This window comes from Lontra canadensis, unplaced genomic scaffold (genome assembly GCF_010015895.1).
Source record: "Lontra canadensis isolate GAN:19392208 unplaced genomic scaffold, GSC_riverotter_1.0 scaffold193, whole genome shotgun sequence".
Taxonomy (NCBI): Eukaryota; Metazoa; Chordata; class Mammalia; order Carnivora; family Mustelidae; genus Lontra; species Lontra canadensis.
The window spans coordinates 242229-258518 of NW_022631187.1; the positions used below are offsets into that span (position 1 = coordinate 242229).

General features: G+C 37.0%; 1 protein-coding gene across 2 annotated transcripts in view; it reads left to right on the plus strand.

Moving 5' to 3' along the window:
- TEX11 (testis expressed 11) overlaps nt 1-16290 on the plus strand; it is a 292212-nt gene that overhangs the window by 68089 nt on the left and 207833 nt on the right. For both annotated transcript variants that reach the window (XM_032847753.1, XM_032847754.1), the window contains exon 10: nt 15851-15905. In XM_032847753.1, the coding sequence (XP_032703644.1) occupies nt 15851-15905 (55 nt within the window). The remainder of the gene's footprint in view (nt 1-15850; nt 15906-16290) is intronic.

The following is a 16290-nucleotide window of genomic DNA, read 5'->3' on the forward strand; positions in this document are numbered from 1 at the left end:
TGAACCAGATTAAACCCAACCATGTGGGGTTTAAAAATAGCTATTATGTTTACGATAGGGACAGTATTTATGAGGTATTTTTATTTATCAATGCTTAGCCTTTACTATGGTTATATAGGAGTATATGTCACCAGAGGTCTTTTTTTTAAGAAGATCTACTTTTTTAAGTAATCCTTACACACAGGTGGGGCTGGAACCTATAACCGTGAGATCAGGAGTTGCATGCTCTACTGATTGAGCCAGCTATGTGCCCCCACCAGAGGTCTTCTAATAAGGAAATAACAAAGGAAATATAAATGTGTATTATGCACAAATAGTAATGATTCACTATATGAGCTCAGCGGAAATTTTTATCAGTTTGAATGGTATGTAATGCTCACCTTTTATTTTCCCCTTGTTCTCAGCCTAAGACCTTGAGAATCTGACAATATTATTTATAGACAGGCAATGTGATCTAAGGAATGATCACAGAGCTAGCAATAGAAAATCTGTTAACTAATCAATTGTGTGACCTTGGGTCACTCACCTAATAACGTGCTACAATGTCTGTCTGAAAAGTGGGTACAATATTATCTGTGTCACAGGCTTGTAATAAAGATGCCATAGGGAACATAATAGGACTTCGAAAATTAAGAGTATTATATAATCATAGACTCTGATAAATTAACTATAAAAATAATAAGACCTTTTAAAAAAATTATTTTATTAACATATAATGTATTATTTGCCCTAGGGGTACAGGTCTGTGAATTGTCAGGCTTACACACTTCACAGCTCTCACCATATCACATACCCTCTGCAGTGTCCATAACCCAACCACCCTCTCCCTACCCCCCTACCCCCTCAGCAACCCTCAGTTTGTTTTATGAGACTAAGAGTCTCTTATGGTTTGTCTCCCTTCCAATCCATCTCATTTCATTTTTTTCCTTCCTTACCCCCCAAGCCCCCCACTCTGCCTCTCAAATTCCTCATATTAGGGAGATCATATGATATTTGTCTTTCTCTGATTGACTTACTTTGCTCAGCATAATACCTTCTAGTTCCATCCCTGTCATGCAAGATCTATTTTAATGGTGAATGGAATGTATTAGCACCATCTTGTGGAAGTAGAATGAATTGTGTGACTGCAGTTTTAACAAGAAGATAATTTACTAAAGCTGACACTTAGAGCTTTAAGATTCTTTAAGATCAAGTTCAGTAATTTAGGAACTGAGTTCTCTGGTGCTCTCTGGTTCTGCTGGAATAGCTTTTCAGAATCCCCATTAAGAGGAGGAGGATATGTAGCCACAATTCTCTAACATACCCATCTTGATTTGGAGAAGTTAGGTATTAATTTTAAGTAGTATGTCTGTGGAAGATTTTGTTTGAAAAAAGTGATTTGCTTGCTTACAGTTTGAAAGTGACTTGCATAGATCAGTTTCATCTTGTATAGTTAGGGAAATGAACATTTAGAGAGATTTATACAATGGCACCTAGTTGGGATCCTGTATCTCCAGTCTTTTAGGAATAGTCTTTCTCCAAAGGTCAGTAATGATGTTCCCTCCTTGATTCCTGATTTTGACTAATATGAGTCTTCTTTCTTCTTTTCTTGGCCAGTCTAGCCAAAGGTTTGTCAGTCTGTTGGGTCTTTTCACAGCATTAAGTTTTGGTTTTATTGGTTTTTCTCTATTGTTTTTCAGTTACTTCATTTAATTCCCCCTGTAATCTTTGTGACTTTTCCCATTCATGCTGGCTTTAGACTTAGTTTGCTCTTTCTTTTCCATTTTCCTAACATGGAAGGTTGAGATCTTACTTCTCTTTTAATATTGTTATAGGTATAAAATTTTCCTTAACTATTGTTTTCTATCCCATAAATTTTGGTATGTTGTATTTTCGTGTTCACTCAGCTCAGGGTATTTTCTAATTTTCTAATTTCGCTTGTGATTTATTTTTTGACCCATGGGTTATTTGGGAGTGTGTTGTTTAATTTACCCATAACTTCTTGATTTCTTTTTTTTTAAAGATTTTATTTATTTATTTGACAGATCTCAAGTAGGCAGAGAGGCAGGTAGAGAGAGAGGACGGGAAGCAGGCTCCCTGCTGAGCAGAGAGATTTATTCTTTGACCCATGGGTTATTTGGGAGTGTGTTTAATTTACCCATAACTTCTTTTAAAGATTTTATTTATTTATTTGATAGAGATCTCAAGTAGGCAGAGAGGCAGGTAGAGAGAGAGGACGGGAAGCAGGCTCCCTGCTGAGCAGAGAGCCGGATGCGGGGCTCGATCCCAGGACCCTGGGACCATGACCTGAGCTGAAGGCAGAGGCTTTAACCCACTGAGCCACCCAGGCGCCCCAACTTCTTGATTTCTAATTTAATTTCATGTCGGTGGAGAGCATACTTTCTATGACTTCACTTCTGTTAAATGTACTGAGGCTTTTTAATATGTTCTGTGCTGAAAAATGATCTATGTGTACTTGAGAAGAGGGTGTAGTCTACTATTATTGGGTAGAATAGGATATAGATGTCTGTTAGGTTAGTGGATATATAGTGCTGTTTAAGTCTTTTGCATCCTCTTTGATGCTCTGCCTCCTTGTCCTGCCTGTTATTGAAAGTGGGGTATTAAAATTCTCAGCTGTCATTATTATGTATCTTTTCATTCAGTTTTGTTCACTTTTGTTGATATATTTCGGGGGCTCTGTTGTTAGCTTTATATATGTTTTTATTATATCTTAGTAATGGGTTCTCTATTTTATCATTTTAAAATATCCCTCTTTAGTAACGTTTTTCATCTTTAAGTCTATTTTGGGGGCATCTGGGTGGCTCAGGCAGTTAAGCATCTGCCTTCGGCTCAGGTCATGATTCCAGGATTCTGGGATCGAGCCCCGCATTGGGCTCCTTGCTCAGCGGAAAGCCTGCTTCTCCCCTGCCTCCTACAACCCCTGCTTGTGCTTACTCTCTCCCTCTCTGTGCCACATAAATTTTAAAAAAATCTTTAAAAAAGTCTATTTTGTCTGATATTAGTGTAGCTACTCTAGTGTTATTATGGTTGCTGTTTACATGGTATGTCTTTTTCCATCCTTTCAGCCTCTTTGGTATGTTTGAATTTAAGTGTGTTTTTTGTCAGGGCGCCTGGGTGGTGCAGTTGGTTAAGCATCCAACTTTTGGTGTCAGCTCATGTCATGATTTCAGGGTTGTGAGGTTGAGCCCTGCCTCGGGCTCCATGCTCCGTGCACAGTCTGCATAATTTCTCTCTCCCTCCTGCTCTGCCCTCCACCCCCGCATGTGAGCTCTCTCTCTCGAATAAGTAAATATTAAAAAAAAATAAAGTGTGTTTCATGTCAACAGCATCTAGCTGGATCTTTTTAAATAATCCAGTTTGAAAATCTCTGATGTTTGATTTTATTGTTAAATCCATTCAGCCTTTTAATGTTGATACTGTTGGATTTATATCTGACATTTTGCTTTTTGTCATGTCATGTCTCATGACTACCTATTCTCTCTTTTCCTCCTTTACTTCTTTCTTTTATCTAAGTGAATATCTTTTGAAAATTAATAAATGTATTTTTTCTTGTGGTGATGAATATATACAACATAAAATTTGCTTTTTTAATTATTTTAAATGTTTGATTCAGGGAGATTAATTACATTCCCAGTGTTCAACCATCATTATGATCAATTTCAAAAATGTTTTTCATCATCTCAAATAGAAATTCTGTAACTTTCTCTTTTTACTTTTTAAAGATTTTATTTATTTATTTGACACAGAGAGATCACAAGTAGGCAGAGAGGAAGGCAGAGAGAGGGGGAAGCAGGCTCCCTGCTGAGCAGAGAGCCCAGTGCAGGGCTTGATCCCAGGACCCTGAGGTGGTGACCTGAGCTGAAGGCAGGCGCTTAACCGACTGAGATACCCAGGCGCCCCTCTGTAACTTTTTCATAAAATTAATTAATTTTTAATTTTTTTCTCACCATAACACATACACTCCCCATTGTCCATCACCCAGCCTCCTCATCCTTCCTTCCTTCCTCCCAAAATTCTGTAACTTTTGAATGCTAACTCCCTATTTCTCCTTCCCCCTTCCCCAGTCCCTGATAATCTCTAATCTCTTTAATACCTGTATGAACAGGTATTAGATTAGATAATTCATGTAAGTGGAATCATATAATATTTGTCCTTTTGTGTCTGGCTTATTTCATTCAGGAGAGTATTTTCAAGGATCATCCATGTTGCAACATGTATGAGAACTTCATTTTTTTTTTTTACCAATAATTTATTTTATTGTGGTAAAATATACAGAACATAAAGTTTACTACCATTTTAACTATTTTTTAAAATATTTTATTTATTTGGTAGAGAGAGGGACATTGAGAGAGGGAATACAAGCAGGGGGAGGGAGAGAGGGAGAATCAGGCCTCCTGCTGAGCAGGGAGCACGATGTGGGGCTCCATCCCAGGACCCTGGCATCATGACCTGAGCCGAAGGCAGACGCTTAACCCACTGAGCCACCCAGGCGCCCCTGCTTAACAGTTTTTAAAATTACATATTCTTTGTGTTATTTTCCTTATGGTTTTTCTAGATCTTAACAATATACATCTTTGGGGCTCTGCTCAGCAGGGAGCCTGCTTCCTCTTCTCTCTCTGCCTGCCTCTATGCCTACTTGTGATCTCTGTCAAATAAATAAATAAAAATCTTTAAAAAAATACATCTTCATTTATTAGAAATTGCTTCATATTTATATTAACTTTCTACTGAGAGAAGTTTTACTTCTATATAACTATTCCCTTTTCTCTTTTTTTGCTATTATAATTATATGTTATGTCTACATGTTTAAAAACTCAATAATACATGGTTATAATTACTGCTTTATATAATCTTATATATTTTAAAGAAGGCTAGGGAAAAAAGGAGAGCATAGTTCATTTATTCTGTAGATTTAAGTTACCATTTGATGTTATTTCCTTACTCTATAACTTTATTTCCACCTACTTCTTTGTGTTATCATGGTAAAAATATATTACATATACAATGTCCCAACAATTAAATTTTATAGATATTTATATAGTTGCTTTTTAAATAAGGAAGGAAATGAGAAGAAATATATAATCATATTGTCTTTTATAATTATCTAAATAATTACTAACACTTTTTCCATATGAATTCACATTAATGTCTAGTGTCATTTGCTTTCAGCCTGAAGAATGTTCTTTTGTATTTCTTGTAAGGCAGATCAGCAAGAAATCTTCTCAGTTTTTGTTTATCTGGGAATGTATTTAGTTAGTCTTCTTTTGAAAAATAAGTTTCTCTAGATACAGGAATCTTAGTTGACAAATTTTTTTCTCTTTAAGCACTTTAAATACGTCATCCCTGCTTTCTGGCACCCATTATCATGTGATGAAGAGTTAGCTGTTAATCTTGTTTCCTTTGAAATGATGAATCTTTTTTCTTTAACTGCTTTCAAGATTTTCTGTTTATCTTTGACTTGCAGTAATTGGAGCATATGTGTCTGGGTATGGATTTGTGTGTGCATGTGATCCTACTTGGAGCCCATTAAGCTTCTTGGATGTGTAGATTATTGTTTTCCCTCAAATTTGGGAAGTTTTCAACCATTATTTCTTTGAATATATTTTCTATTTCTTTCTCTTCTCTCCTTCTGGTACTCTCATGCATATGTTGTTGTGCTGAATGATGTCCGACACGTCTTTGAAGCTCTGTTCTTTTTTCCACTCTTTTTTTCCCCCTGTTTCTCAGATTTGTAAATCGCTATCAATCTCCAAGTTTATATATTCTTATTTTGCCTGTTCAGATCTACTATTGAGCCTCTCTAGTGAATTTGTCACCTCAGTGATTGTACTTTTCAACTTCAGAATTTTCACTTGGTTCTTTTTTATAACTTCTGTGATTTAATTCTTATACTCTTATGCTCTATTTGCATCGTTATTATCAGACCTTCCTTTAATTCTTTAAATATCGTTTCCTTTAGTTATTTAAACATATTTGATAGCTGCTTTTGAAGTATTTTTCTACCAACTGCAACAACTGGGACCTCTCAGAGGCAGTTTCTGTTGCCTTCCTTTTATTCTTTGTAAGTCACACTTTACTTTCTTATTGCATGTGTTACAATATTTTGTTGACAACTAGACATTTTGGATAATATCTTGCAGCAGGTCTAGATACCAGTTTCCCACCTTTATGGAACTTAACTGTTTTTTTAGTTTGGTCATGTATTTATTTGGTTATTTGACTGGACTAATTCTGTGAAGTTTATTTTTCTCACAGTATGTGACCTCCAATGTTTCTGCTCAGGGTTTTTCCCCTTGTTTTTGTCTTTTTATGGCTTTCTAGGCTTCACCTCGCATCCACATAAGCCACTTGTTGGTCAAGGGTTGTGTTTAAGGTCACTTAGCTAGTTAGATATTCACCCTTTCCTGTTGGATGGGTATTTGTCTTAGAGGCTGTTTTCACAGTTTGGTGAATTTATTATTTTAACCCTGTGTTCAGCCAGGGGCCAGTAGCTAATAGGTTCTCTCTCTGATCAGTGCCTGAGAGGGCAGCCTTGGGCATATGCATAGTCTCTCAGACCACCCAAATAAGAGTGCATTTGGTTTTTTAAAACAGACATGTTTTTTAGAGCAGTTTTCGGTTTACAACACAATTGAGAGGAAGGTACAGAAATTTTCCACTCTGCACTTTCATAGCTTCCCCACTAATTAACATTACTCACTAGAATGGTACATTTTTTACTAAGGATGAACTTACACATCGTAATCCCCCAACTCTGTAGTTTACCTCAGGATTCGTTCTTGCTGTTGTGTATTCTACACATTTAGACAAATGTATAATGACATATATCTACCATTATATAGCACTTTAATGTCAGATAGAATAGTTTCACTGGCCTAAAAATACTCTGTGTTCTGCTTCCTCATCTCTCTTTTCCCAAACTCTATCAACCACTGATCTTTTCGGTCTCCGTAGTTTTGCCTTTTCTGGAATGTCATATAGTTGGAATCATACAGTATGTAACCTTTCAGATTGGCTTTTTTCCTTTAGTAATAATGATTTAAGTGTCCTCCTTGTGTTTTCTTTTCTCTATAGCTCATTTATTTATTTATTTTAAAAAGATTTTATTTATTTTTGCAAGAGAGAGAGACCATGAGCCGGTGGGAGTGGGGGAGGAGCAGAGGGAGAAGCAGGCTCCTGTTGAGCAGGGAGCCCAATGTGGGACTCGATCCCAGGACCCTGAGATCATGACCTGAACCAAAGGTAGACGCTCAACTGACTGAGCCACCCAGGAACCCGATAGCTCATTTACTTTTAGTGCTGAATAATATTCTGGATGTACCATAGTTTATTTGTCCGTTTCTATACTGAAGGACATCTTGGTTGCTTCCAAGTTTTGTCAATTATGAATAAAGCTGCTATAAACATCCATGTGCAGATTTTTGTGTAGATGTAAGTTTTCCATTCCTTTTGATAAATACCAAGGAGCGTGATTGCTGGATCATATGGTAAGCGTATATTTAGTTTTATAAGGAACAACCAAACTGTCTTGCAAGGTAGCTGTACAATTTTGTATTCTCACCAGCAATGTATAAGAGCTCTATTACTCCATATTCTCACCACTGTTTTAGACTTAGTGTATTAGACTTGGGCCATTCTGATGGGTATGTATTGGTATTTAATTTTTGTTTTAATTTACATTTCTCTCATGACATATGTGAACATTTTTTCATAGGCCTTTTTGCCATCTGTACATCTTCCTTTGGTGAGGTATTTGTTAAAAACTTTGGACCATGTTTTAATTGGGTTGTTTGTTTTTTTACTGTTGAGTTTTAAGAGATTTTGTTTGTGTATTTTGGATATCAGTCCTTTATCAGATGTGTCTTTTGCAAATGTTTTCTCTGAATCTGTGATTTGTCTTCTAAGTCTCTTAATATTGTCTTTCACAAAGCAGAAGTTCTTATTTTTATTTTTATTTATTAAAGATTCTATTTTTAAGTTATTTCTGCACCCAACATGGGGCTTGAACTTACAACTCTGAGATCAAGAGTTGCATGCTCTACCAACTGAGCCAGCCAGGTATCCTAGAAGTTTTAACTTTTAATGAAATCTAGCTTATCAGTTATTTATTTCATGGATTGTTTCCATGGTGTTGTATCTAAAAAGGCATCACAGGGGCACCTGGGTGGATCACTTGGTAGAGCATGTGACTCTTGATTTTAGGGTGATGAGTTCAAGCCCACATTAGGCATGGAGCCTACTTAAATAAATAAAAAATAAAATAAATGAATAAAAAGGCATCACAATACCCAAGATCATCTAGGTTGTTTTTTTTTAAGATTTTATTTATTTATTTGACAGACAGAGATCACAAGTGGGCAGAGAGGCAGGCAGAGAGAGAGGGAGGAAGCAGGCTCTCCGCTGAGCAGAGAGCCTGATGCAGGGCTCGATCCAGGACCCTGAGATCATGACCTGAGCCGAAGGTAGAGGCTTTAACCCACTTAGCCACCCAGGTGCCCCGATCATCTAGGTTTTATCCTGTGTTATCTTCTAGAAGTTTTATGGTTTTGCACTGTGTTCCATTTTTTTAAAGATTTTATTTATTTATTTGACAGAGAGAGACACAGTGAGAGAGGGAACACAAGCAGGGGGAGTGGGAGTGGAAGAGGGAGAAGCAGGCTTCCTGCTGAGCAAGGAGCCTGATGTGGGGTTCAATCCCAGGACCCTGGGGTCATGACCTGAGCTGAAGGCAGATGCTTAAAGACTGAGCCACCCAGGTGCCCTAGACTAGTTTTTTGTGTGTGTGAGTTTGGGCTGTTTGTATTTTTCAAGTAATTGGTCCATTTAATCTATGTTATCAAATTTGTGGGCATAGAGTTATTTATAGTATTTCTTTATTACCCTTTAAATTTTCATGGTATCTGTTGTGATGTCCCTTCTTTTATTTCTGAAATTAATAGTTTGTGTCCTTTTTTTCTTAGCCTGGCTAGAGGCTTATCAGTTTTATTGATTATTTCAAATACTAGTGGTTGGTTTAATTGATTTTCTCTTTTTTTTTTTAAGATTTACTTCTTTGAGAGAGCATGCATTCATGATCATGGGAGTAGAGGAAAGGGCACAGGGAGGGGGAGAGAAGCAGACTCCCTGCTGAGCATAGAGCCCAACTCAGGCCCATTCTAGGATGCTGAGCACAGAGCCCAACTCAGGCCGATCCCAGGATCCTGAGATAATGACCTGAGCTGAAATAAAGAGTCCACAGCTTAACAAACTGAGCCTCCCAGGCGTCCCTTGATTTTTTTCTGTTGATCTCTTTTGACTTCTTGTTTTAATTTTTTGATTTCTGCTCTAATTTTTCTCATTTTTTTCATTCTGCTTTCTTGGATTTAATTTGCTTGTCTCTTTCTAGTTATTTAAGGTGGAAACTTAGATTATTGATTTTAGATTTTTTTCTTTTCTGATATATTTCAATGACACAAATTTTTGTCTAAGCACTACTTTTGCTGCATCTCACACATTTTGATAAGTTGTGTGTTCATTTTCATTTAGTTCAAGATATTTTTGAACTTATTTTGAGATTTCTCCTTTGATCTATGTGTTATTTATAGAGGAGTATTGTTTGATCTCCACATATTTTGGGATTTTTCAGTTATCTTTCCATTATTTACTTCTATTTAATTCTACTGTGGTCTGAGGGCAGACATTCTGTGATTTCTATACTTCTAAATTTGTTAAAGTGTGTTTTATGGCCTGGAATGTGGTTTGGCTTGGTGAATATTCCATATGAGTTTGAGAAGAATGTGTATTCTGCTGTTGTTGGATGTAGTAGTCTATAGATGTCTTTTATATCCAGTTGTTGAGTTCAGCTATGTTCTTACTGATTTTTTTTTTGCCTTCTCTGTTTCTGAGAGGGAGGGAGTGTTGAAATATCCAACAATGATAGTAGAGTCATCTATTTTTCCTTGCTGTTCTATCAGTTTTTGCCTCATAGGAATTGTTATGTCTTCCTGGAGATTTGACCCTTTTATCATTATGTTATGTTTTTCTTTATCCCTAATATTTTTCTTTACTCTGAATGCTGCTGTCTGAAATTAATATACCTATTCCTGCTTTCTTTGGATAGCATTAGCATGGTATATTTTTCTTCATCTATTTACTTTTAATCTCTGTGTATCTTTATATTTAAAGTGGATTTCTTACGGAATACATACAGTTGGGGTGTATGTGTATAAAGAGGTTTTATTTATTTATTTGACAGAGAGATAGAGCCAGAGAGCACTAGCAGGGGGAGTGGCAGAGGGAGAGGAAGAAGCAGGCTCCCCACTGAGCAAGGAGTCCACCGTGTGGGTCCATCTCGGGTCACTGGGATCATGACCTGAGATGAAGGCAGATGACTTAACTGACTGAGCTACCCAGGCACCCATATTTAAATTCAATTCGTTAACATACAGCATATTATTAGTTTCAGAGGTAGAGTTCAGTGATCCATCAGTCTTATGTAATACCCAGTGCTCATTACATCACGTGCCGTCCTTAATGTCCATCACCCAGTTACCCCATCCCCCTACTCCTCCCTCCAGCAACCCTCAGTATGTTTCTTATGATTAAGAGTCTTACAGTTTGTCTCCCTCTCTGATTTCCTCTTTTTATTTTCCCCTCCCTTCCCTTTTGATCCTGTTTTGTTTCTTAAATTCCACATATGAGTGAGATCATATAATTGTCCTTCTTGATTGACTTATTTTGTTTAGCATAATATCCTCTCTTTCTATCCATATTGTTGCAAGACAGTCTCTGTCTTTTAATTGGTGTATTTAGACCAATTGAAATTCAAGGTGATGATGATATAGTTGGATTAATATCTACTATATTCATTACTGTTTTCTGTTTGTTGCCCTTGTTTTTTTTTTTTCCTGCTGTCTTCCATTCCTTTTCTGACTTTTATGGCTTTATTTACTTTTTTTAAAAGATTTTATTTGTCAGAGAGGGAGAGGACTTTTTGTGGTTTTAGTTGAGTATTTTATGATTCCATTTTCCTTTCCTTTCTTAGCATAGAGGTTATACCTCTCTTTAAAATAGATTTTATTTATTTATTTTTAGAGAGGAGTGGGGAGAGGTGGGGCAGAGGGAGAAGGAGAAAGAAGATCTCCGGTAGACTCCATGCATAGCATGGAGCCCAAGGCTGGGCTTGCTCTCAAGACCTTGAGATCATGATCAAGAGTTGCCAAGATCAAGAGTTGGACGCTTAATGGACTGAGCCACCCTAGGCACCCCTATAATACTTCTAAAAAAGATTTTATTTTAAAGTAATCTCTACACCCAATATGGGGCTGAAACTCAGAGCCCTTAGATTAAGAGTTGCATGGGGGTACTTGGGTGTGTTAGTTAAGCATTGGACTCTTGATTTCAGCTCTCGTCTTGATCTCAGGATTGTGACATCGAGCCCTGAGTTGGTTCCTTGCTCAGTGGGGAGTCTGCTTGAGGTTCTGTCTCTTCCTCTCCCTCTGCCCCTCCCCCTGCTAGCATGCTCTCTCTCAAAATAAATAAATCTTTTTTCCTGAAGATTTTATTTATTTATCTGACAGAGGGAACACAAGCAGAGGGAGTGGGAGAAGGAGAAGCAGACTCCTCGCGGAGCAGGGACTCCCCCCCCCACCCCGCCCCATGTGGGGGCTCGATCCCAGGACCCTGGGATCATGACTTGAGCAGAAGGCACACGCTTAACGACTGAGCCACCCAGGTGCCCCAAAATAAATAAATCTTAAAAACAAAAACTGAGCGAGCTAGGCATCCCACTTTTTTTTTTTTTTTTTTTTACTGTTTTAGTGACTGCCCTGGAGTTTACAGTGTACATTTACAGTTATTCCAAGTCCACTTTCAGATAACACTGTACCACTTTATGGGTAGTGTGAATACTTTGTCAGAATTCTTCAGAATTCCTCCCATGCATTTGTATCATTGCTGTCATTTATTTGTTTTACTTTATTCTATATTTTATATACATAAAATATATAAATAAGCCTGTACAATTGAATGCATTGTTGCTATTATTTCAGATAAATTATTTTCTGTTAGATCAATTAAGAGTAAGAAAAATAAAAGTCATTATTTTACTTTCACTTATTCCTTCTTTGATGCTTCTCCTTAATGTATGTAGAGCCAAATTTCTGACCTATATTCTTTCCCTTCTGTATAAAGAACTTCCGTTAACATTTCTTGCAAGGCCAGTCTTCCAGCAACAAATTCCCTCAGTTTTTGTTTATCTGAGAAAATCTTTATTTTTCCTTTACTTTTGAATGATATTTTCTTAGGGTTCAGAATTCTAGGTTGGTGGTATTTTTCTCTCAACACTTTAAATATTCATGGCTTCTGAGAAGTTGGGTGTAACTCTTATTTTTGTACTTTTATAGATAAGGTGTTTTTTTCCTCTAGCTTGTTTCAGGACTTTATCTTTGTTTTTCTGTAATTTGGTATGTGTAGTTGTAATTTTTTTTTTTGGTATTCATACTGCTTGGTATTCTCTGAAATTCCTGGATTTGTGGTTTGGTATCAGACATTAATTTGTGGGGATTCTGTCATTATTGTTTCAAATATTTCTTGTGTTTCTTTGTTTTTTCTCCTTCTTGTATTCCCATTATACCCACGTTATACCTTTGGTAGGTGTCCCATAATCCTTGGATATTCTGTTCTGTTTTTCTTTTTCAGTCTTTCTTCTCTTTGCTTTCCTGTTTTTCAGGATTCTGCTGCTATATCCTCTACTCATAGATTGTTTCCTCGACCATGTCCAGTTTATTAAAAAGCCCATCAAAGACATTCTTCATGTTATTTACAGTCTTTTTTATTACAAGCATTTCTTTTAGGTTATTTCTTAGGATTTCCATCTCTCTGCTTACATTGCCTGTGTGTCTTATTTTCAATTCCTGAACTGATAATTTTAATATCCTTGCCATGACTGATTCCAGTCCTTGCTCTGTCTCTTCAAATTGTGGTTTTTTTTTGCCTTTTTGTATTCCTTGTAATTTTTTCTTGATAGCCTGACCTGTTGTACTGGGTAAAAGGAACTGCTGTAAATAGGCCTTTAATAATACAGTGGTTAGGTGTTGGGTGGGTACAAGTTCTTTAGTCCTACATTTAGTTCTTAGTTTTTTGGTGAGTGTATGCCTTTGAACTGTGAACTTCACAAGTGTTTCTCAGGTTTTTTCTCCACACTTAGGTGCTATACCATGGGTACAGTAGTCTAGGGTTGAGTATTTCTCTTCCCCAGGTAAATTGGGCTCTGATAATACCCCAGGAGGTAGGCCGTCTTTAACTAGTTTCCCTTGAAGGCAGGCCTTGTTAAGAACAGATTTGTTCCTTATCATTAATTCCTGACAAAGCCCAAGAGGTTTTTCTCTGATATTTACTGTGGGAATCTTGAGCTTTTGGAGATAAATCTGACAATATGGTGGGTATGCCTCGAAGACTATGTTTTCGTAGAGTTTTAAATTTTCAGACTTATTCACAATGAGCCTCCGGCAACCTGTCAACTACACTTCGTAATTCCCTGCCTCCGCACTGGTTCCCTTGGCAGTTTCCGCTGGTGAGTCCCCCCTGTGGTAAGCCACAATTCCTTGTATTTTGCCTGTTCATCTCTCCAAGGAGGGTGGGCAGTGGTTTGCCCTTTGTCCTCTCCTCTCTTATGGATCCAAGGACAGTTGTTGATTTTTTAGTCTTTTCAGCTTTTTACTTGTTAGAATGAAGCATTGACTTCCCAAATTCCTTACGTGTAGAACTGAAAACTGGAAGTCTGATTTGATTTTTAAGCTTGGCTTTCTTACCATTACCTTGGATCAGAGTAGCTACATTTTCAGTGTTTGGTAAGAGGTTCTGCTTAAGCCCTTTGAGTCACTTTGTCTACAGATTCTTAGCTGATGTATCTGTGTGTGCTTTGAGGAATGCTTTCTAGTCTGCTCTGCATCTCTTTCTGATTCCTCCTGGGTGGGTGCAGCCTAGCAAACATGCATAGCCTTCTGTATCTCCAGGGGTGAGTGTGACCTCCCGGATTATTCTTCTTGGCTGCCTCTCCCTGGTTCTATTAAAATTCTTGCTGGTCTGCTATTTTACTTGTTGATACTGTTATCACAGAGTTACCAACCCCCTCTTAATTGCTCACCACCAAGATCTCCCTTGTTTTTCACAATGCCCTTAAGAACTTCTTGCTCCATTCCAAATAAGTCAGTCCTTTCAGGCAGAGACGCCGAGCTCTGTTTTCTTTCCTGCCTATTTCTCCCCTCTGGGGAGACCCATTGTGCCATACTACTGGAGTTGTAGCAAGAGCATGGCTTGCTTCTCTTGGTGTAAGAGTGGTTGTTGGGGGAGATTGGTAGCCTCTGGTCTTCTTAGCATGCCCTCCTAGCATGGAACCTCTGCATAATGAGACAATCTGGGTGAAGATCATCAGGGTCGCAGTATTCTTGACCTGTCACATCCGAGGTAGAGCTTTTACCGTAAGAGTGAGAACTGGGTGGGGAAAGGAAGACCCCAGAATAGCACTTCCACAGCACAGGCCTGGGGAGGATAAGAGAGGCCGGCAGCCTGCCTGCTAGGTGAAACCATAGCCTAAGAGTCTAGGAGCTGGATCAAAAGGAAATTACTGGCTTCTTGACAGCACCCATCTGGAGTAGTTTTCATCACAGGGAGCTGGTGTGGATAGGAGCAGATTGGGACTCAAATGCTACAGAGTCTCACTGTTCTCACTGAGATTTGGTTGTTGTTGTTGTTGTTGTTGTTTTAATAAATGTTTTTCCATTTGCCATATGCCCTTGGGAAAATTTCCAAAGACTTTAACTGGTTGTTTGTTTTAATGATTTTTCCAGGCAAATGGTTGTTTCACTGGGGAGAGTGTCCAAGAGCTCCTTACACCATCATTGCAGAAGTTTCATCCTTATTGGTTATTTTAAAAACTGGAAGTAGGTTTGATATACCAAAGGAGACCTCTGTGAGATAGGGCTTAGAATCACTAGGCCAGTGTTATATCCTTGTTAGTGATCTGGAAACTCATTTGGTAATTCTGAGTCTTTTAGAGTTTTTTAAAAGTAATATTTCAAAGTAATGTCATCAATTTAGTTCTGTTCGCCAAAATTTTATTGACATCTTTTCTTGGAATACCAATTTTATGGTGAATAATCATTGTTTTGCTTTTTAGGTTTTAGGTTTTGAAACCCTAAGGCTCATGTTAATATACTATTTATGGTTATCAGAATGTCCCATGGATAATATGGCTTGCTAATTAAAGCACAGACTGAAAATTAAATTTATCTACTCCCCAACCCCTCACTCTCATTTTCAGTACTAATCTAGGAAATATTAGAAATCACTTAACTGCTAAATTGGTTCATTCAGCTGCAAAATGAAACTAATAGTGCCTCACAAGGGTGTTGTGAAGCTTAATAAATATTGCTAAAGTGTTTGTTTCTGTGAAAACTCCTGTATTTGTTTTATTTTAAAAATACATTTGTATTTCTTAGACTTTAAAATGTGCTCATCGAGTAAGAGCTCATATATACATGTAAACTAGCTTTAAATGCAGAATAAATATATATAGTATATAGTATATTTGTATGCATAAAGCACTATATACTGTATATATCCAAATGGAAAAGAATAATAACATACTGTTGATTTGTTGGCTCTACATCTGGAAGAATTTAGTTTTCTACCATTTGAAAAAATTGCTTTATATAATTGATATTCATGTATTAATTGGCTAATAATCTGTTATAGTGCAAATCAGAAAAGTTGGAATAAAGTATAATTATACCATGTCTTCTTAGTGATACGTAATCTTAAAAACATAATTTGAAATGAATATGTATTCTTTTTCCTTTTTTAATGATAGCCAAAGCTATGATATTGGGAAGATGGATAAGAATTCTGTTGGGCCAGAAATGCTGGTAAGGATCATGTTAAATATTGTAGAAGTAGGTTGAAGAAATGTATTTTATGTTATTGTTATTAAACTATAATAGTCTGTCCCCACTTTGTGAGTAAAATTATTCTTTGGACACATCATTAATAGCTCAGTACATTAGTTTCTATAAAATTGATATACTAGTATAATCTACCATGCAGGTAGATTCTTGTACCCAAGAGTTAATGTATGGAATTTTTGGAACAGTGTTTAGCTATGTAAATTTTAGATTTTATTATTGCATGTTAAAATTTTTAGTTTTTTCCCTAACAACCATATACAGTGTGTGCTTGGTATGGAAGTTCATTTTAATATTTAATCAAGTATGATTAGATGAGGTAAATAAATCTGATGTAAAAGTAATTTAG